At 38.5% G+C, this 22,824-nt stretch overlaps 2 protein-coding genes across 5 annotated transcripts in view; one reads left to right on the plus strand and one right to left on the minus strand.

Annotated features, from left to right (window-relative positions):
* RALGPS2 (Ral GEF with PH domain and SH3 binding motif 2) overlaps positions 1–21,137 on the minus strand; it is a 157,525-nt gene extending 136,388 nt beyond the window's left edge. The window contains exons 1-2 of one of the 4 annotated variants that reach the window (XM_057728961.1): positions 20,818–21,137; positions 3,156–3,189 (exon numbers count right to left, since the gene is read on the minus strand). Coding sequence is in view for 1 of the 4 variants with exons in the window: in XM_057728964.1 (XP_057584947.1) it covers positions 3,156–3,185 (30 nt within the window). In the remaining 3 variants the exon portion in view is untranslated. The remainder of the gene's footprint in view (positions 1–3,155; positions 3,190–20,817) is intronic. The other 3 variants (XM_057728964.1, XM_057728960.1, XM_057728963.1) reach the window with 3 other exon arrangements.
* Positions 19,883–20,909, plus strand: LOC130848848 (serine/arginine repetitive matrix protein 1). Its single transcript, XM_057727234.1, is given in 2 exon segments — positions 19,883–20,131; positions 20,133–20,909. Coding segments are annotated over 2 exon segments (918 nt in total). The 5' UTR covers positions 19,883–19,990.
* Positions 21,138–22,824: the final 1,687 nt, after the last annotated feature.

Genomic DNA, 22,824 nt, shown 5'->3' on the forward strand with positions numbered 1-22,824 from the left:
TATTCCTTAAATATTTAGTAGAATTCACTTGTGAAGTCATCTGGGCCTGGAGGTGTTCTTATGGTGAGAATATTTTAATCAAAAATTCAGTTTCTTTAATGGCCATTCAGGTTGTCTATTCTTGAGTGAAGTTTAGTAGTATGTGTCTTTTGAAGAATTTGTCCTTTTCCTCTTTGTTATAAAGTTGTTATAATATTCTCTTGTTATCCTTCACTTATCTGTAGAATCCGTAATGATGTCACCTCTGTCAGTCTGGTTAGAACTCCATCAATTTTATTGATCTTCCCAAAGAGCCAGTTTTAGGTTTCACTGATTCTACTTTTTTTTCCCTATACTTAATTTCCACATTGGTCTTTACTGTTTCCTCTCTTCTAATTACTGTGGTTTAATTTGATTTTTAATTTCTTAAGGCAGAAGTGGAAGTTATTAATTTGAGATCTTTCTTTTTCCTAATATAGGCATTCAGTGCTATAAATTCCCCCTAAGTACTGCTTTAATGGAATCTCACAGATTCTGATATGTTGTGCTTTCATTTTCCTTCAGTACAAAACCTTTTAATCTCTTTGAATTGTGTTAGTTTCCAAGTATTAGTAAATTTTCCAAAGTCTTCTGTTAGTAATTTCTAATTTAATTCCATTGTGATCAGAGAGCACAGGATCTCAATCCTTTTAAACTATGGAGACTTGTTTTATGAAACAAAATATGGTTCGTCATGGAAAATGTTCTGTGGACACAAGAAGAATTGAGAAAAATATTCTGCCATTGTTAGGTAAAATATTCTAAAAATGCTAACTAGGTCAACTGGTTGACAGCATTGCTCAAATATACTATAACTTTGTAATTTTCAATACTCAGGAAAGGATATTAAATACCCAGCTAAAACTGCAGATTTCACTGTTTCTCCTTGGAGTTCTATCCATTTTGTTCCATGTATTTTTGAAATTCTGTTATTAGAAGCACAAATGTTTAGAACTGTTATGTCCTCTTGATTAACTGACCTCTTCATTATTTTGTAATAACATTCTTTATCCTTGGAAATATCCTTTGCTCTGAAGAAATCTACTTTGTCTATACTGTAAGTATAGTATACCTTTTTCCATCCTTTACTTTTAACCTATTTATATGTTTATATTTAAAGTATGTTTCTTATAGACAAGGATATAGTTGGGTCTTGCTAAATCCAATCTGATCATCTTTGCCTTTTAATTGGTGTGTTTAGACCATTTATACTTAATGGGATTACCAATCTGGTTAAATTTAAGTCTATTATCTTACTATTTCTCTTTGTCCCATGTTCTTTTTTTCCTCTTTTTATGCTTTCTTCTGAATTAAATGAATATATATTCTGATTTCACATCATCTCTTTTGATGGCTTATTACTTTATGTAATCTTTTTAAAAACACAATTGCTTCAGGACTTATAGTATATACTATATCTTTTCACTTACCATGGTCTACCTTCAAGTGATATTATACCACTTCACACACAGTATAAGATTCTTACAGTAGTATACTACCTAGTATCATATCTTGCCCACCTAACACTCTGTGCCTAGATGCTACCTCTTTTTTAAAATGGGAGAGAATCACTTGAAAAATGTAAAAGAAATAGCAGCAACAAACTGAGACCTTCTCCTTGGCTTCACTTAAAAAGGTAAATAAGAATTGAGAAGGAAACAGATGCTTAAAAACTAAAACTACAACCATACCACCTGGGTTCAAATCCTAGTTCAGTAATACATTGTACAACATAAAGACAAAATGGTTAGCTTTCCTATTTCTCAGTTTCTACCTCTTTAAAAATGAACGTACCAACAGTACCTTCTTCACCAGGTTATTGTGACAATCCAATGAGTTAATACAGGTAAAATGCTTAGAACAGCACCAAGCAACTATGAAATGGTTAAAAAACAAAGGATACCTCTGAGATATTCTGAGTTCAGTTCTAGACCACAATAAACTGAGTATTGCAATAAAGCAAGTTACACCATTTTTTGGGGGGTTTTTCGGTGCATATAAAAGTTATGTTTACACTATACTGTGGTCTATTAAGTGTACAGTCATGTTATGTCTAAAAAATGTACATACCTCTATTTAAAAATGCTTTATTTCTAAAAAACACTAATTTCCATCTGAGCCTTCAGCAAGTTAATCTTTTTGCTGGTGGAGGGTCTTGCCTCAATGCTGATGGCTGCTGACTGATCAGGCTGGTGCCTGCTGAAGACTGGGATGGCTACAGCAATTTCTTTAAAAGAAGACAACAATGAAGCTTGCCACACTGATTGACTTTTCCTTTCACAAATGACTTCTTTGTAGCATGCAATGCTGCTTGATAGCATTTTACCCACAGAACTGCTTTCAAAAACTGGAGTCAAGCCTTGCAAACATGGCCACTGCTTTATCAACTAACTTTTTGTAATATTCTGAACGCTTTGTTAAGATTTTAACAATTGTCACCACATCTCCATCAGGAGTAGATTCTATACCAAGAAAATACTTTCTTGCTCATCCCTAAGAAGCAACTCCTCATCCAATTAAGTTTTATCATGAAATTGCAGCAATTCAGTCACATCTTCAGGTTCCACTTCTTGTTCTAGTTCTCTTGCTATTTCCACCATAGCTGCAGTTACTTCCTCCACTTAAGTCTTGAACCCTTCAAAATCATTCATGAGAGCTGGCATCAACTTCTTCCAAACTCCTGTTCATGTTGATATTTTGACCTCTTCTCATGAATCATGAATGTGCTCACTGGCATCAAGAATAGTGAATCCTTTCCAGAAGGTTTTCAATTTACTTTGCCCAGATTCATCATCAGAGGAATCACTACGTATGGCATCTATAACCTTACAAAATGTATTTTATTAAATAATAAGACTTGAAAGTCAAAATTACTCTTTGATCCATGGGCTGCAGAATGGATGTTGTATTAGCAAGCATGAAAACAACATTAATTTCATACATCTCTGTCACAGCTCTTGGGTAACCAGGTGCATTGTCAATGAGCAATAACATTTTGAAAGGAATCTTTTTTCTGAGCAGTAGATTTCAACAGTAGACTTAAAATATTCAGTAAAACATGTAAACACTGTCGGTGGGAATATAAACTGGTGCAGCCATTATGGAGAACAGTAGGGAGGTTCCTTAAAAAAAGTTACCATATGATCCAGTAGTCCACTCCTGGGCATATATCTGGAAGAGACAAAAACTCTAATTTGAAAAGATACATGCATTCCAATGTTCATAGCAGCACTATTTACAACAGTTAAGACATGGAAGCAACCTAAATGTCCACTGACAGATGAATGGATAAAGAAGATGTGGTAGATATATACAATGGAATATTACTCAGCCATAAAAAAGGAAATAATACCACTTGCAGCAACATGGGTGGACCCAAAGATTATCATACTAAGCGAAATAAGTCACACAGAGAAAAACAAGTACCATACAACATCACTTATATGTGTAATCTAAAAAAAAAAAATGATACAAATGAACTGACAAAACAAAAACAGACTCACAGACATAAAAAACAAACTTATGGTTACCAAAGGGGAAAGGGAAGTGGAGGGATAAATTAGGAGTTTGGGATTAACAGACACACACTACTACATATAAATTATATAAACATCAAGGACCTATTATATGGCACAGGGAGCTATATTCAATATCTTTTAACAACTTGTAATGGAAAAGAATCTGAAAAAGAATATATAAATATAACTGAATCACTCTGCTGTATACCTGAAACTAATGCAACACTGTAAATCAACTTCGCTTCAATAGGAAGTTGTTTGTTTTGAAAAACAAACAAAAAAATGTAAACAGATGTGCTACCATCAAGGCTTTGTTATTCTATTTGTATAGCACAGGCAGAGTAGATTTAGCATAATTCTTAAGGGTCATAGGACATTTGGAATGGTAAAATAAGCACTGGCTTCAATTTAAAGTAGATCCCACAAGCCATGTGGTGCAGCCAAAAATGAATGAATGAATGAATGAATGAATGAATAAATAAAGTCACCAGATGCATTAGCCTGTAACAATACAGTTAGCCCATCCTTTGAACCTTTGAAGCCAAGCACTGGCTTCTCCTCTCTAGCTATCAAAGTCCTAGATGGCATCTTCTTCCAACAGAAGGCTATTCCGTCTACATTGAAAAATATGTTGTTTAGTGTAGCCACCTTCATTAACTATCTTAGCTAGACCTTCTGGCTAAGTTGCTGCAGCTTCTCCAGCAGCACTTGCTGTTTCACCCTGCACTTTTATGTTATAGAGATGGCTTCTTTTCTTAAACCTCATGAACCAATTTCTGCTAGCTTCACACCTTTCTCCTGCAGCTTCCTCACGTCTTCCAGTACTCATACAACTGAAGAGAGTTAGGGCCTTGCCCTGGATCAGGCTTTGGCTGAACAGAATATTGTAGCTGGTTTGATCTTCTGTTCAGACCACTAAAACTTTCTCCATTATGAACAATAAGGCTGTTTCGTTTTCTTTTCCTGGCTTTCAACATGCCTTCCACACTAAGCTTAATCATTTCTAGCTTTTGATTTAAAGTGAAAGATGTGAGACTCTTCCTTTCCCTTGAACGCTTAGGGGCTACTGCAGGGTAATTAACTGGCCTAATTTCAATACCCTTTCCTGGAATAGGGGGCCCCAAGAGAGGGAGAGAGTCTGGGGTGGTTTGGGGTGGGGCCAGGGGTGGGCAATGGCCAGCTGGTGGAGCAGTCAGAACACACACATTGATTAAGTTCACCATGTTATATGGGGGTAAGGTTCCTGGTGCCCCAAACAATTATAATAGTAACATCAAAGATCACTGACCACAGGTCAACATAACAAATATAACAGTGAAAAAGCTTGAAATATTGTGAGAATTACTACCAAAATGTAACCCAGAGACACGAAGTGAGAAAATGCTGTTGGAAAAATGGCATCAACAGACTTGCTCAATGCAGGGTTGCCACAAACCTTCAATTTGTTACAAAACAAAGTATCTGTGAAGTGCAGTAAAGCAAAGTACAATAAAACTAAGTATGGAACTTCCTAGGTGGTGCAGTGGTTAAGAACCCACCCACCAAGGCAGGGGACACAGGTTCCTGCCCTGCTCCAGGAAGATCCCACATACCGTGGAGCAATTAAGCCCATGTGCCACAACTACTGAGCCTGTGCTCTAGAGCCCATGAGCCACAACTATTGATCCCATGTGCTGCAACTACTGAAGCCCACGTGCCTAGAGCCCATACTCCACCATAAAAGAAGCCACTACGATGAGAAGCCCGCGCACCCCAACAAACAGTAGCTCCCATTCTCCGCAACTAGAGAAAGCCTGTGCACAGCAACAAAGACCCAATACAGCCAATAAATAAACAAATGAATAAATAAATAAAAACAAAGTATGCCTGTAAATACAGCAAATCCTAATATTCACAATGAATAAGATAGTATTTTTTAAAGCCCCATACACTACCTAAAATAATCTTTATCAATCTACACACTAGGTTGTACTTCTCTAAGTGAATATACAAGCAAATTAACTCTTTAGGCTCTCTTAGTTGCAAGAAATTCATTCAAATTACCCTAAATATCATTTTCTGTATGATGCTATTCACTGAACATTTGTTATGGTCTTAGTATTGTTGTAAAAGCTTTGTATGTGTCATCTCATGTAATCCTCACATCAACCCCATAAGGAAAGGTATTATTTACGATGCTCATTTTTTACAGATGAGAAATGAGACAGAGCAGTTAAAACAATCTGCCCAACATCACACAGCTAGTAAAAGACATAGCCAGAATTCTACTGCCAAAAGTCTGACAGCAAAGCCTGCACCCTTCTCTGGGAAAAAACTGGATGTGGTCTCAAGAAGGGCAGGAACCACAGAAGTACTAGAGTAATGGAAGAAGAATATCTACAGAGCCAGAAAGCAGAATCTTCAATCTGAGGCTCTGTGCCTGTCTTTCTCTCACCACATGTTTCTTACTTACAGTTTTGTGCTTCTCTTGGCACAGATGCCCCATATTCTTTTCTGGTTACCAATTCCTTTATCATTTCTACAACTCATAGCTTCTGCTTATACTTACTTTCCAGTCTCTTAAACTTTAATTTTACAGGAGTCTACACTGATATATCCTTCCAGCTTCAGCTCCAATGGCTCAGTGGCAAATTAAATTTATGTTTCCTATAAATGGCTGAATTTTCCCCACCAGACAATCCTAGATTGTTAGCTGGTTTACAGATTAGCAGCTATTAGGTCAAATGCCCACTCCTGGACCAATCAGGTGCAATATAGTTCTATACAGTTAAAAACATAGCTATTGAGTTCCTCTGCAATGTACTGAGGAAAAAGGACATTTCCTTCAAAGGAACTGCAGGCACACCGGAATTATAAAACACATGTGTAGGACACTGAGTCAGCTAAGTCACCATTAGTCTGGGGCTCAAAACTCTTGTCAGTATTTTTAATTTAGTTATAGTAATTAAGCAGTTACAAATACAAATTTTGGTTGTTATTAAGGAGAGCATATAATTTACAGTGTCACACAAGTAAGACATGGGACACAGGCCCAGCTATTGTTAAGTCAAGGGTGGCCATACTACAGCAACAGTATTACAACTGAGAGAAGGAAAATCCATTGTCATCCTTCATTTTCAATTCTGCTCAGAGACAGAAGTAGTAAACCTCAATAACCTTATCCATTCCTGTAGCTATGTCTGTTGCGCCACACTGGACTGAAGCAGAAGAGGGGGCTAGATGTGTTGACACTATTACTACAGCCAATTCACAGCTGCCCACACTACAGCACAGATGGCTTCAACAGTACTGCTAGTTCCCTTAAGTTCAAGCCTTCAACATTATATCTCTAAAAATCATTTTGCAGATGAGTTCGATCCTACACCTTTTGGCTTTCTTAATGGCAGAGGAAAGCTTTGAACTGAAAACCTTCTGCTACATAATTAGCTAAGACCTAGTAATAGGGACAGAAAGGAAAATATATAACTTATTAATGCTACTTTCCTATCAATATTGTTTTAAACCTTTGTTGGGAAGATTACCTAATACATATATAACTAGAAGCCCCTCTCCCTTTTTTAAAAAAGAACACTGGTTCTAAACAGTTTGGATTTTTTCTCCTATCTTCATTTATAAATTTTCAATTTACAGCCTCAATAAGAAAGGAAATAGAGAAGCTAAAAGTTAGTAACAGTATATACTATCCCTCAAATTTTAATTTGCTTTACTTCTAAGGACTGAATAATCTGGTCCCATCTTATCAAATTATTTCCCACTCCATCCCTCCAAAAACCCTTCATCCAAAGCATGCCAAAAAAACTAACTCCTGTTGCTACATCTTCAGTAATGCTGTTCCCCAATACTTACGTTCTTACCACCTTAATGAAACACATTTCTTAAGGACCACTTCTGTCCTCACTGAGCCTCCCTCCTCTCCTGCAAACTGCTCTTCAATCTGACACATAACTACATATGATCTCATGTTATTTACTGTGGTTTCACGTATAATATTTCATCTCTCACCAAGAAGATGTAAACAACCAGTGCAAGATGTAAAACTTATTCTTCTAGGATAACATTCGCAAGTACTGGGCTCACAGAAAACGTTCAAAAATACTGTTGACAAAAAGAAGCAAGTCAAAAACGGAGTTTCTTATCCAAAGGATATCCTTAAAACATTTCTCTTTGAATAGACTTATCCCTGCACCCTCAGCCCTAAGAGATAAGATCCGAACCACACAAACCTACAAAAAATATATCCACAAATCCAAACTATTAAAGAAAAGCAGCAGAGGTTATCCTAGTGACAATTTAGGGATAAAAGCTGTGTCAATTAAACCTAAAATACATACAAATCCCCTACCTACAAAACCCTAAAATCTATGAAAATTTCAGCACATTCACAAAAGAGCAGCTTAAGAGCAGCAACAGAAAACATACAGATTTGTCATGTAAGCTAATTCCAGAAGGCCAGAAAAGTTCTAGTCAAACACTGAAACATCTAAATCAGGATTTGAAGAGGTCTAACGAATAATTTACTCTAGTAACCCTAGGGATCTAGAGTAACCCCAGATACAAGAGAAGCTAGGCTGTGATTAGTACCGTTGATCTTCAAGGTCCTGAAAGGAGGAAGAGTGAAGAACTAATTCGACTAAGTACTTTGCTTACACTTTCTCATTTAATCCTTACAGTGATCCTATGAGAAGACACTCATGCCCATTTTACAAACAGGGAAGCTGAATGTTAAAGAAATTAAGTAACTTGCCCAGATTCCTACACACTTTAAGCACAGGATTAAAACCATTGCCTATGCTGCAAAAAATTTTTTTCAGTTTAATTATTTGACTGACTCCAAGAATACTCTGATGCATGGTTTAAGGCAACACGAAACCATAGTTGTAATATTCACATTCCTTTTATTGCAAATTAGTTAATTGTTTAAGATGCATACTTAATAGAAAATGCAACTGATAATTTTTAGACTAAACCCAACCAAAATCTATAGCCATATTAATATTTCTCAAGTACATCTGGATATATCTTTCATTCCTTATTCAAAAGACTGTTAGTAGCCTTTCATTTTATAACAACTGGCTATTTGGATAAAAGACAAAAATTAGATCTTACATTAAAATAAACAGGATGAATTAAATGAAAAACATTTAGGCTTCCCTGGTGACACAGTGGTGGAGAATCTGTCTGCCAATGCAGGGGACATGGGTTCGAGCCCTGGTCCAGGAAGATCCCACATGCCACGGAGCAACTAAGCCCGTGTGCCACAGCTACTGAGCCTGTGCTCTAGAGCCTGAGAGCCACAACTTCTGAGCCCACACACCGCAACTACTGAAGCCCACGTGCCTAAAGCCTGTGCTCCACAGCAGGAGAAGCCATCTCAATGAGAAGCCTGCGCACCACAATGAAAGAGTAGCCCCCGCTTGCCGCAACTAGAGAAAGCATGTGCGCAGCAACAAAGACACAACACAGCAAGAAATTAATTAATTAATTAATTAATTAAAAAAGAAAAACATTTAAGGTATAAAAATACTAGAAGTAAAACAGGTGAATTTTTTTGAATGCTGGCATAGGAAAGTCTAGGAATGACAACAGAAAAAAGAAACAGTAGAAATGACTGATAAATCTGACTAAAGAAAACAGATGACACAGAGACAGCACAACACACATATTTCATCAATTCTAGGATGAATGTTTTCTCATCCTTTAACATCTCTGAAATCACAATGCCTTTTAAAACTAACACAGTGTCATGGTTTAACTGACAGAATATTTCTATCCTTAACTGTACATTAAATAGTGTATCTCACAGTTGAAGGCAACTTAGATTTAATAAAATACTCAAGTTAGGTCACAAAATATAAAATAGGGAAAAGATCTATAAATAGCAACAGAAACAATATTCTTCATACAAAAAGAGCTCTAACATGTCATGTTAAGTAACAGGGTGCTTCCACTGCACTGGTTATGTCTCATTTCTTAAGTTATGGGTTAACTGTAATTTTTTTTTCTTTTCCATTATGGTTTATCACATGATATTGAAAATAGTTCCCTGCGCTCTACAACAGGACCTTGTTTATCCATTCTATATAACAATTTCCATTTGCTAATTCCAAACTCCCAATCCTCCCCCTACGCCTCGCCTTGGCAACCACAAGTCTGTTCTCTATGTCTGTGAGTCTGTTTCTGTTTCATAGATAAGTTCATTTGTGTCATATTTTAGATTCCATATGTAAGTGATATCATATGGTATTTGTCTTTCTCTTTCTGAGGGGTTAACTGTACTAATCTTTATGTACTTTTTTGTTTACCTGACTTTTCTTAAAAGACTTTTAAGAGACTGAACAATAAGAATATAAGATATGAAAAGGAAATTATAGCACAAATGTCCAAAAACATGAACATATAAACTTCACTAAAATGTTTAAAAATGCAAATTAAAACAAGGAGAACTTATTACATAACAGGTCAATACCTATGTTTTTAAAGCAAATCACCAAATCAGTAGGAGTATAGAGAAGCAACTAATTATAAGCCATGGGTAAGAATACAAATGTACTTAACCTCCAAACAAGCAATCCATCCTCCTTTTAGGAATTCATCAAAAGGAAAGGATCAGAAAAGTACAGGAAGATGTATAAAAAAAGATGCTAACTCTATCACTCTTTATAATATGTAAAAGTTAGAAAGAACCTAAGTGTCCATCAAGAGATTGCTTAAATAAATTATGATACACCCATACAAAGTGATACAATGCTGACATTAAAAATGAAGGTAGAGAGAAACTCTTTGGAACTGATATAAGTATCCTTAGAAGTATACAAAGACTTTTTATATGAGCACCCGATTTTTTAAAACTTATTTTTCTTTTTTTCTGGCTTGATGCGTTTTACTTTTTTTATTGAGATATATATAAATACTAAAATGTATTTATGAATTTTTACCATGCAGACATGCATATAAGCACCAATCAAATAAAGACAGAAAGCATTTCCAGCAGTCCAGAAGTACTGCTCCTCTAGTTCCAACCCCTAACCACTACTCTGACTTCCGTCAACATAGATGAATTTGATCTTTTCCTGAACTTCAAAAAAAGAGAATCATACAGTACATGCTCTTCTGTGTCTGATTTCTTTCAACATTTTGTTTGTGATACTCACTGACATTTGCTGAGTACAGCAGTAGTTCCTTCTTTTTCACTGATGTATACTATTCCAGTATAGAGCATACCACAAATTATTGCTCCATTATTCTGCTGATGGACATCTGCCTTGCTTCCAGTTGGGAGTTATTATGAAAAAAACTGCTATGTTTTTTTCAGATTTCATAACTTATTTTATTTGTAATGCTTCTTGATTTAGCTTTAGATAGCTGTATTAATAAAACAAAAAGGATCAAACAACCCAGAAAAACATGATAAAGAAAAAACCCCTGGTATCTCACCATATAGACAATTACCATTTTCATTTCAAGATTTATGTTTTACATAACTGAAATTATGTTACAAATGCTGTTTTCTCTAAATCAACCCCTTTTCCTTTAAGTTATTTTCTCCTTTCTCTCCCTCTCCTTTTTACCTTAGACCAACTAGGTAACAAACGTTTACATTTGGTGTACAACATTTTCGAACCTTACAAGATTGCTTCACTCTCTTACACACACACAAACAGGGTTTTTATTGTTTGCTTTATTAAAATGGGTATTTTATACATTCCTCTGTATCTTGCTTTTCTCAATTAAATATGGTGGCAATGTCCTCACGTCACTGATTATTTTTGCCACGTCTTGCTTTTTTTTTTAATCAGCCTTGAGATATAATTCACGTATCACACAATTCACCCATTTAAAGATACAATTCAGGGACTTCCCTGGTGGTCCAGTGTTTAGGGCTTCAAGCTTTCACTGTGGAGGGACCAAGTTCAATTCCTGGTTGGGGAGCTAAGATCCCACAAGCCAGGCAGCATGACCAAAAAAAGTATACAATTCAGTGGCATGTAAAATTATCACTACAATCAATTTTAGAACATTTGTATCATTTTAAAAAGAAACCCTATTCTTTAGACCTCCCCATTCCCTATCCCCAACCTCAAGCAACCACTAATCTACTTTCTGTCTGTACAGATTTCCCTGTTCTGCATATTTCCCCTGAATGATATAATATGTGGCCTTTTGTGACTCCTTCTTTCACCTAACATGTTTTCAAGATTTACTGATGATGTAACATGTATCAGTACCTTACTCCTTTTAAAGGCTAAATAATAATCCATTCTATGGATATATCACAATTGTTTATTCACTTGTCGGGTAATAGACATTTGGGTTGTTTCCATTTTTTTGCCTACAATAAATAATGCTGCCATAATCGTTCATGAACAATTTTTTTGTGGAGACATGTTTTCATCTCCCTTGGATATATACTTGGGAAAGAACTGCTGGGTCGTATGGTAACTCTATATTTAATTATCTTAAGAAATGCCGTACTATCTTCCAAAGTAGCTATATAATTTTACATTCCTATTAGTGTATGAGGGATTCAATTTCTCAACATCCACGTCTACACTTGTTATCATCTAACTTTTTGATTCTAGCCATTCTAGTAGTGTGAAGGGGTATCTCATCATGGTTTGATTTCACTTCTCTTATAGCTCATCATGTTGAGCATTTTTTCTTTTTTTTTGGCGGGGGGGCTGTGTTGGGTTTTCACTGCTGCATGCAGGCTTTCTCTAGTTGTGGCGAGCGGGGGCTACTTTTCGTTGGGGTGTGCAGGCTTCTCATTGTGGTGGCTTCTCTTGTTGCAGAGTATGGGCTCTAGGTGCTTGGGCTTCAGTAGTTGTGGCATGTGGGCTCAATAGTTGTGGTTCTCGGGCTCTGGAGCACAGGCTCAGTAGTTGTGGCACATGGGCTTAGTTGCTCTGCAGCATGTGGGATCTTCCCAGACCAGGGCTCAAACCCATGTCCCCTGTACTGGCAGGCGGATTCTTAACCACTGTGCCATCAGGGAAGTCCCACGTCGAGCATTTTTTCATGTGCTTATTGTATATCTTCTTTAAGAAATGCCTATTCAGATCCTCTGCCCATTTTCAAGCTGGGTTGTCTTTTTATCATTGAGTTGTTAACAGTTCTTAATATATCCTAAACATAAGCCTTTTATCAGATATTTTATTTGCAAATATCTTCTCCCATTTTGTGGGTTACCTTTTCACTTTCCGAACAGTGTCCTTTGAAGTATAAGTTTTAAATTTTGATGGAATACAATTTATCTCATTTTCGTTTTGCTGTTCCTGTTTTCGGTGCCATATCTAAGGTCATGAAAATCTGCCTATTTTGAGGTCATGAAAATGTATCCCTATGTTTCGTCTAAAGTCCGTCTCTTTTGCTATGCACATATATTGATTTCTATCGGGTCTATACCAAGGAGTGGAACTGATGGATCATATGGCATATACATGTAGAGCTTTAGCAGATGCTACTAAAGAATCTTTCAAAGTGTTTGTACCAATTCTCAAACCCATCTGAAATGGATGAGCGTCCAAGTGCTTTACATTTTTGTCAACACTTAGTATTTTCAGATTTTTTTCATTTACACTATTTCTGGTAGGTATGTAGTCATATCACATGATAGTTTTAATATGCAATTTTATGAAAATTATGTGTAAATATCTTTTACCTTGGCCATATGGCCATTTTATAAATGCCTGCTCTGGTCTTTTGTCCATCTGTTTTAAAATTGGGTTGCCTGTATTTTTTTTTAATTGACCTGAATATTTTTCAAATACTCTGGATACAAGTCCTCTGTTGTATAGTAAGTACTGCAAACACTTTCTCCACTGGGTCACTTGTCTTTTCACTCTCTTAACAGTATCCTTTAATGAACATAAGTTCTTATTTGACGAAGAACAGTATATCAGTCGTTCTTTTCTGATACTTTTTATGTCCTGTTTAAAAAAAAACCTCTGCTTACCATAGGGTCATGTAGATATTTTTCCATGTGTTCTTCTAAAAACTTTTTCACCTTTTACATTACATCTGTAGTTCCTTCAAGGAGCACATAATCCCTATGTTACAAAACTATTTTAGAGAAGAGGAAAAAAAGGGAAAGCTTCACAACTCATTTTATGAAGCTAGCATAACCTTGAAGTCAAAACAGATACACATAAACCTCTGATAAATGTATCTATTGACGAAAGTAAATTTTAAAAAGGCTCTAAGGCAATGGCAAATCAAGTTCAGCAGTTAGAGGGAGAAGAAAACTAATGCAACACAGCTATGTAGGATTGGACCCAACAATTCAAACAGGAGATAATCTATTAATGTAGTACATCCTATTAGCAGATTAATGGGGAAAACACATATGATTATTTGTAACAATACAGAAAAAGCACTTGATAAAATGCAATACTTTATAAGAAAAAACTCTTACAAAACTAAGACTAGAAGGTATTTCTTAATCTTTTACAGTTATATTATCAAAAACGTATAGTAAGGTGGGGGAAATAAAAAGAGGTTGGTAAAATGATAGTATAAACTTACAGTTATAAGAAAGTTATAAGAAGAAAGTCTGAGGATCTAATATATAATATGGTAACTATAGCTGCTAATACTGAACTGCATAATTGAAATTTGCTTAAAAAAAAAAAGGAGAACTTTACTGTTCTCACCCATCCCCCCCAAAAAAGAGATAATTATATGAGGTGACAGGTGTATTAATTAACTCAATGGGGGGAATACTTTCACAACATATACATATATCAAATCATCATGTTGTTTTAATAAAATTGTAAGATATTTAAATATCTTACAATTTTATTTGTCAATTATACCTCAATAAAGCTGAAAAAATACATTTAATAACATCTATATGTTCTCTCTTTTCTGCATAATATTCCTTTCTTGTTAATGTCTATGTGTGTAATTTTATTACATGTTAGTTAAAATATAAATGTAATAATTGCAAATGTTATTGTCTTTTTGTTTACAGCTGTATCCCCAGCACCAAGAACTATTCCTGGAACACAGAAAATGCTCCATGGCTTTTAAAAAAATGAATAAAAGAATGATTTCTAAATCAAAATTTGCATTTGGGAAAAATTGTAGTACTTTCTTTTGGCACTTCTCTAGAAATAAGTAGTTTTATAGGCCACGTTTGTATGTATAAAAATATACACACATATATATGTATATAGTACTTATGTATGAAAATAGTTCTGACGGTAAATTTTTAAAACCCTATCTGATGGGGGGGGAGCCTTTAGTAAGATATTATACTTGATGAGATTTCGGAGGTATTCCTGTTGAAGTCAGGAACGTGAAATTCCAAATCACCTCTCTCAAGTGAGCCCTTAATGCTGACTGGCAATCACACTATATTTCTCTATTCTATTCTCTTCTACTCTATTCTATTCACTTTTCACTCTTTCATGGATGACTATGTCATGTATTTTCCCTCTTGCCAAACCTCCAATACATACTCCCACATTCTTCCTTACTCTCAGCTAATAATTTTGCTTCTCATACGCTAACAGAAAACCTCAGATGAGAACTTCCTCAAGTCACCACCATCATGTCTCCGTCCATATATTCTGTGCTTCTCTCCCAAGTCTGCAGACAAACTCTCCCTACTCCTAGTAAAGGCTAATCCTTCCACCTTTGCACAGATTGGGATCAGCAAACCAAAGCCTGTGCTGTCTGTCTATGGCTGCTTTCACACTACAAAAGCAAAACTGAGTAGTAGTAACAGAGACTGTACTGCCCACAGAGCCTAAAACACCTACTTATTCAGCCCTTTAAAGAAAAAATTGGCTGAGGCTTGCACTAGATCATCTCTCCTCTCATCTAATATGGACACTGATGGTTGAGAGGGCCCACTAAGTTCCATGCATAAGAAATGAAGTAAGATCCACATACAAGAAAGACACATACAACATCAGAGACATATCAGAGACTGATGACAAAGAAAGGATCTTAACAGAAACAAGTCACACATAAAGGATGAAGACTAAAGGGCATAAATTTTTTCAGCAGCCACTTGACGCTGGAAAGTTATAGTACAATCACTTAAATTTTGAGGGAAAATTATTTCACCTTAGAATTCTACACCCAGACCAGCCAAATTATCAACCAGGTGTCAGGGTAGAAGAAAGATGTTTTCAGCAACACAAACACCTCAAAAATTTCACCTCAATACTCTTTCTTGAAAGTTACTGGGAGCTGTATTTCACCAAAACAAAGGGGTAAATCAGAGAAAGAGGAAGACATAGATTCAGAGGCCACAGGCTCTAACACAGGGAAAAGGCAAAGAGAATTCCCAGAATCATGAAGGGAAATCACAAGCTAGACCAAGCAGAGTGGAGAGCCCCAGTGCAGATCTGAGCAGAACGATGGAGAGCCCTGGGATTTTAAAAAAAAAAGAAAAAAAAAAAAAATCGAATGATCAATTACCTGATATGTTTGACCATACTGAGACAGTTTCTGGAGGAAAAAAAAGAGAAATAGGAAACAGCAAAAAACAAAAAACAAAAAATTTTTAACTCCAAGAAATATAATCATAGTACACTGCACGGTCAACAGTAAACATACAAAGTCATAATAATGTAAACAATAAACAGCATGATATGACTATATCTGGAGATAAAGGCAGAAGAAGTTCAGGTGGTAAAAGAACCCTAAAGCATAGACTCATCTTCCACAGGAGGAAGCCAACATATCTAAAATGGAAATACAAGTAATATCTTAAAATATGGAAGGAAATATCAGAAAAAAACAGCTAAAAGTATCAAAAATGGTTGCTCTAAGAGCAGAACCTGGGAGGGAAAGTTATACAGGGGAGCAGTGTTCTTCAGTTTTAGTCTTACAGTGCAACTTTCTTTTTAATTGCACAGTTGTATTATTTGAAGTCAAAAGTTAATTTTTTTTTCCAAATAACAAAACTAGTGGGTTCTGTATCACTTAATACTTATTCATTCACTCACTCCACAAATTTTATCTGGGCATTAACTATGCCAGGTACTTTTCTAGGTCCTAGGAATACAGAAGTGAAAAAAATTAAGTCCTTGCCCTCATGAAGCTTACATCCAGAGGGAAGCAGATAATAAACAATTAATGTATGCTATAATGACAGATAAATTAATGTTATGAAGAAAAATAAAGGTGAGGGTAGAGTGTGATGGGGATGCTATTTAGGTAGGGTTTTCAGAAACGGGCTCTCCAAGAATCAGCAAAAAGGAAATCAAGCTAAAAAGAAAAAATCTGTTTTAAGAAAAGGTCATGTAAGTAAAAGAACAGAAGGATATCAATTAAGCTCAAGGCGAGAGCTTCATTTTAAGCCTCTCATACTACAAAGCCATGTGTCATTCAAAAGCCAGTACCAAAGTTCCCTGTAGTGGCACACATTAAACTGCCAGGCACCTCCAAGCTAAGTCCTATGAACACTGCTGTTCATACTCTTCCTACATTCCTAACTAGCCATTACTTATTAAAGTGACTGACTAAATTTATATTCGAACTTTTTTCTTTCCATAGAACAGGCAGATGTCACACACTTCAGATTCCAGTGTTTTTATTCCTATTACATAGTTAAAAGTTTTCCTGAATCAAAAGTTCAAGATGTTAATCAAGAAAGATTCCAAGTTACTGAAGTTAATCACATCCAATCTTCATTTTCTCACTACAGAGAAACCCTAAATCAATGGGAGTAAGACACATTTAAAGAAACAATTTAGAGGGGTAACACAATACATTCATTTTCTTCTCCAAGAAACCTCACTCAGGCTGAGGCAGAGTGTCAGGCTATTTGAACTATCTTTTTACTGAAAACTGAGTAACTAAAAAAATGTAGCATCCAGACTGAAGCAACAGTTTCACTCCAAATACAGTGTTTACACAATAAAAACCTCATGCTCAGAAAAGAGGATTGATTTTAATATGCCTTATTCTCAAAACAGTTACACCATTAAAAGTAAACCCAAACTGTCTTTTTTTATATAGCAGAAAAAGCAGTACTTTCAGATTTTAAATAGGTCTTAAAGTTTAACTCACAAAAAGAAAACAAATGCAATTAATTAAATCTCAATTAACAGTTGGGTTTAAAGTTTAAAAGGTATCTTGAAATTTCTGGAAAAGCAGGCTAGTAGCTGTACTGCAGCACCAGATGTTCATGCTCTCCCCACCTACCCTCCCCAGGTGGAGCATCGCATTATAGTAAGAGCTACAACTTGGGTTTAGGTTCACTGCTTGCTTATTGGTGGTGTGCTAATATCTTCAAACCCATTTCCTCATCCAAAATGGAGATGATAATGCCTGCATATGGTTGATGTTAATTGTGGGCACTCCTGTAAATAAGAAGTGCCAAAATATTTAAGTATCAATAATACATACAAAAAAGCTTCGTAACCTGTGAAGAACTACATCAGTGTTTGCCATATTTTAATTTAAAAAATATATATATATCACTTTCAGTCAAAATTCTCTGATTTGAGCGATAATGGTTATCAGATTCTAAGGAAGAACAATAGGACCTTGGTCCACTCACACATACACAGACAGAAGAAGAAAATGTGATTTAAAAAAAAATTTTAGACTTAAAAAAAAAAAAGAATTAAACTCCCTTATAAACAAGTGCAAGGAGAATATTTTTAGCAAACATTTAACTATATAAACCAAAAGAATAAAGCTGTTTAACCACATGTAAACTGTACATCATGTGACTTCAGGTAGAACATTTATTTTTGGTGTACTAGGGAACCAGATATCCAATGTACATAAACATCAGCATATTTTTAAAACAACTGTCTTAATGCTTTTGTTCACTCAAGTAATAATTCCAACTATTCTTAGAAGGAAAAACACAACAGATATCCTTAACCAAAAAAACTCATTTTTACTTCTTAAACTTTTAAACTAAGGCTAAACAGTGTTATCTGACAAGGAAGTAGTAGACTATTTGCCTACTTACTCTTTAAGCTCCATCAGGGCACAGACCTGTCTTCTTCTCTGTTACATCACCAACATCTAGACAACTAACTGGCACCAAGTAGGAACCCAATAAACATGTGCAGAATGAATGAATGGATGAACACACTGGGCCTCTGGACAAAACTGTGTTTTAAGTTGCAAAAGAGCAACTTCACCCATACATCTATCCATCATTCTCCACAAAAAACTACTGTCTCAACTGTAATGACACAAGTTGAAAAAGACATGTACTAGGCACATAAACACACACACAAACACACATACATTACTCAGAAGTATAATAAAAGTACACAAAGTAAAAGATTCACAAAGCCAGTTTTATAGTACTTATATTTCCTCTCAGGAGATTTTGGTCTGTTCTTCCTGACAGTCAAAATATACCCTAGAAAAGCAAGTTGCAATATTGATAACACAAACACTATCTTTAAAGTTCTGTTGCCATCTGGAATAATTCAGGCAAAATGAACAACATTTTCAGGGTCCCAATCTGAAGATTTAAAGTCAAATTCCTTAACTGACTGAAAGGTGGAATAAAATGGAAAAAAAGTAGATCGTACCATTTCAAAATTATCACACTGAATTTTTAAAAAGAGAAAAACTAAGTTTAAATTATGTTAAAATTATTTATTCAAAAAAGCATCTTGCGTCCTTATATCATGTCCTTTAAGCTAATAAGACAAGTACTTCCCAAATCTTTGAAGCTAAATGATAAACTTTATGCCTGCAAAGCTTGAGTAAGAGGTTCTTTTTATTAAAATAAAAACTGGATAAGTTCCTTCATAATTCTAAAGTCTACAGTAAGATATGCAGCAGTAACAGTAATACACGTTATATTTATGATTCTACAGCACTAGTATAAGCATAATTAACTGGATGAAACAGGCTTTTACAGCTGGCAAGCTGTGATCTGCCTGTAATAGTATGCTGCACGGATGGAAAAGTTTCCCCAAATCTTGACGGTCATCCTCAAAGAGACTTACAGAGTCGATGTGATGGTTAAAGTAGAAAAACACCAAAGCCAACTCACAAATACTGGTACGAAAGCAAATCTCTCTATAGCAACTACAGCGTTGAAATGTTAAAATCCAGGGCGTGTAAAAGAAGGGAAAGCTCAGTTAATTGCTGTCTGTATTTTCTACTTCGCGGTCTTACACTCCAGGCATTCGCTATTTCTTCTTAGCGCTTTCTTAAACAGAAATTTAGTGTTTCAATGGCCCCTCCTCCACAGCTAACATCAGCGCCCTCACCCCTCCCAGTTAAAACAAATTAACATGTGTGCTAAGGTGCCTCCTATCAGCGGCTCGCAGCTTCTTCCCAAACACGCCCACGTACGCTGAAACTGGCCTGCGTCTACAACACAGCTACAGGAACAGAGCTTCGATGGGGGCAGGTGGGGGGATGATTTAGCTCCGCACAGGGTTAAGGCCCTTTTCCAGATACAGATAACAGCGCCTCGCTCCTGGCTCGGGTTTCTCCCAAATCACCTCCAAAGCATGGTGTTTACGAGCCTACCTAATCCGACACTGCAATGGAATCCCGGATCTTTGCAGACAGATATCCCGGCTCTGCAAGTGTTTGATCAGATCCGCGGGGAACCTCTTCTTTTTTTTTTTTTTCCCCCAGTACGCCCGCTCCTAGCGGTCCTGCACCCGACCTCCGGCCGCGCGCCCGGCCCGGTGCCAGCGCAGGACCGGCCCCTCCGGGTCCGAGGCCGGTGGGCGACTCGGGCTGCGGGCCGCTCCGCAACAGGTCACCCTGACCGCGAGACTGCAGGTCCGCAGGCGGCCGGCTGGGCGGCCAGGCTTCGGGGGCGCAGCTGCGAGGGCCGGGGAGGGGGTGTGGCCCGGCTCGGCGGGTCCCGGCTCCCGCTCACCTGAAGCGAGGCTGAGGCGCCGCCGGGCGCCAGGGCAGCGCGGGCGGAGGCCGGGGGCTTCCGCCACCCAGGAGAGAGCGAGGCGAGGCGGGCCCGGAGAGCCGCCGCGCCCCCGGCCTCGGGACAGAGACCCGGAGCGGAGACCCCCATGGCCGCCTCCGGACGCCGAGAGCGAGCCGCCGAGGGAGGCGCGGCCCTGGGTTCCCAGACGCCGGGCCCCCGCCTTCCTCAGCCCGAGCCCCGCAGCCCTCCCTCCGCGCCGAGGGCAAGCAGCCCCGGGGCCCGCGGCCGGGAGAGCAACACACCGCAGCGCCCGGGCCGCCGCCATTCCCCGCGCCGCCGCCGCCGCTGCGGCTCCGCGCTGCCCGGGGTGCGCAGCGCACCCACCTTCCCTCCCCCGCACCGCCCGCCGAGGCCCCGCACCAGGCCCGCGGCGAAGGCACCGACCTGTGCAGCCGCGGCAGACGCCTCGGAGGCTGGAAAGACGGCGCCGGCCTCCCGCTCCGCCGCTTTGCCGCCGCCGCCGCCGCCTAGGCTAGCGCTCGGCGACCCGAGCAGTCGGCGTCTCTCATTCAGCGCCGGCCGCCGCCGCCGCGGCCGCTCGGGGGAGGGGAGTGAGCTGGATCCACCCCGTCCGCGCCGGGGGTGGGGGAGGAGAGCGGACCCGGCGGGGGCGCGCGCCGAGCAGGCGGGGCGGAGCCGCGCTCGCGCACCAACCGAGCCCGCTCGCGCGGGCCCCGAGCACCGCGGCCGGCGGGGTCTTCTCGGCGCGCGCCCGGCCAGCGGCTCTTCTGCGGTGCGGAGCCCAACTGCGGCCGGGGGCCCGCGGCCGCGGCGCGCGCTAACAGCCGCAGTCCCTCCGCCCCGCGCTCGCCCGAAGGAAGGGCCGCTACCGGCCGCACGAGGGGGCGGGGAGGGGCTGGAGGACGGACAGGTGGGGCCCCCGCAGCAGCCCCGCCACCCGCCCCACGCGCCCGGCCCTCCACGGTGAAGTCCCCTGTGGTGGCCGTCTCTCTCAGCGCAGGCACCTCACCTTTAAGGCCAGAGAACAAAGTCTGGAAACACTTGGCCCCCAGATCAAATATCCTGCTTGCGCCATCGGTGTAGTTAGAAGTCGCGCACAAGTGAGGGGGCTGCAAATGTGGAGAGCCACCCTACTGCTATAGGATCATAAATTATGGTGGTCGACACTCTCACACATTAAGATTCGGGAGGTGTTAGAAGTAGGCCTTTGTGTGATGCCCTTGGCTTAACGAGCAAATGACAGACATTTGGCATCCCTTGGGTCTCAGATTGATGAGTTCCAGGTGAGCGGTATTTTCACGTTGAATGCAAGAACAAGATTCTGAAATATTAAATATTTCCTGTGAATGAAAAAGGAATGGATCTGGTTAAACAGTGGAAAGGTGTTGTTTTGGAGGGTGCACTAGATGCGATGGCCTACTTAGAATTAGCACCATTTGAGACAGTGTGACTATAAATGGAAGGTTTTAAGCGAGCCACCTTTGTATGTGCTATCATTAGACCATTTAGAAACGGATGGTTATTGGATGATCTGCAGCTCTTTCTCCAGGCATGTGCAGTAGAATGTGGAAGGGCAGCATTGGGCATAAAACATGAAAGGGCCAAAATTGTTCCCATTTGGTTTCTTTCCTCCCTTTAATAGCCACTAAACAGAACGGATTAATCGTGATATTGAAGAAGGCTAATTATTTCCTCCTTTGACCTCCTGTGTCATAGCCCTTCACTCTAGTTAGGGAAGCTTGCATGCCCTTTAACCTCTTTCTCTCAAACAGAGTTACTTCTTTAAAGCTCCTCCTTCTCTGCTCCACACCCAACTGTAGGTTAAAAAACAAAAACAAGAACAACAACAAAAGGATAGGTAAACTCATGGTTTTTCATTTTTATTTCATTTACTTTCAAAGAAAGTCTTAAGAATCGTGAAGAAATCACTAGAAGTAGACAAACCAAAAAAAAAAAAAGGAAAACAGACTACTGGTGAAAAGGGGAAACTGTGGGGAAGTTTCCCTATAGATGTTAATTGCTTCAAGTTCCAAAGAAACAAGGGGCAGACAGAATTAGCACTTGGAGGAAAAATTCTTCTAGTTGGGTAAATCAAGTTGGGTAATTGTTGAATCTTTTTTAAGTGTTAGTAAGAGATTAAGGAAAAGGTAGATGGCTGTGTGCCCACAGTAATACATACAGTTATTATATATGTATATATTTATCATTAGAAACATATACATATACATATATATACATACCATTATCACTGCTTTTAAAAAATAGGAAAACTGAGGAACAACAGGGAATTCTATTTTGTATAAATGTCTTGCAATTACTTTAAACTTGAATTAGGGTTTCATAAAAACAAATGAGCTCGTGTTCCTACATCTGCCAATAATTTTCACAGTTTACTGTAAGAGCAGTGAAGTTTTCATTTGGACTCTAAAG

The sequence above is a fragment of the Hippopotamus amphibius genome, chromosome 3 (genome assembly GCF_030028045.1).
Source record: "Hippopotamus amphibius kiboko isolate mHipAmp2 chromosome 3, mHipAmp2.hap2, whole genome shotgun sequence".
Taxonomy (NCBI): Eukaryota; Metazoa; Chordata; class Mammalia; order Artiodactyla; family Hippopotamidae; genus Hippopotamus; species Hippopotamus amphibius.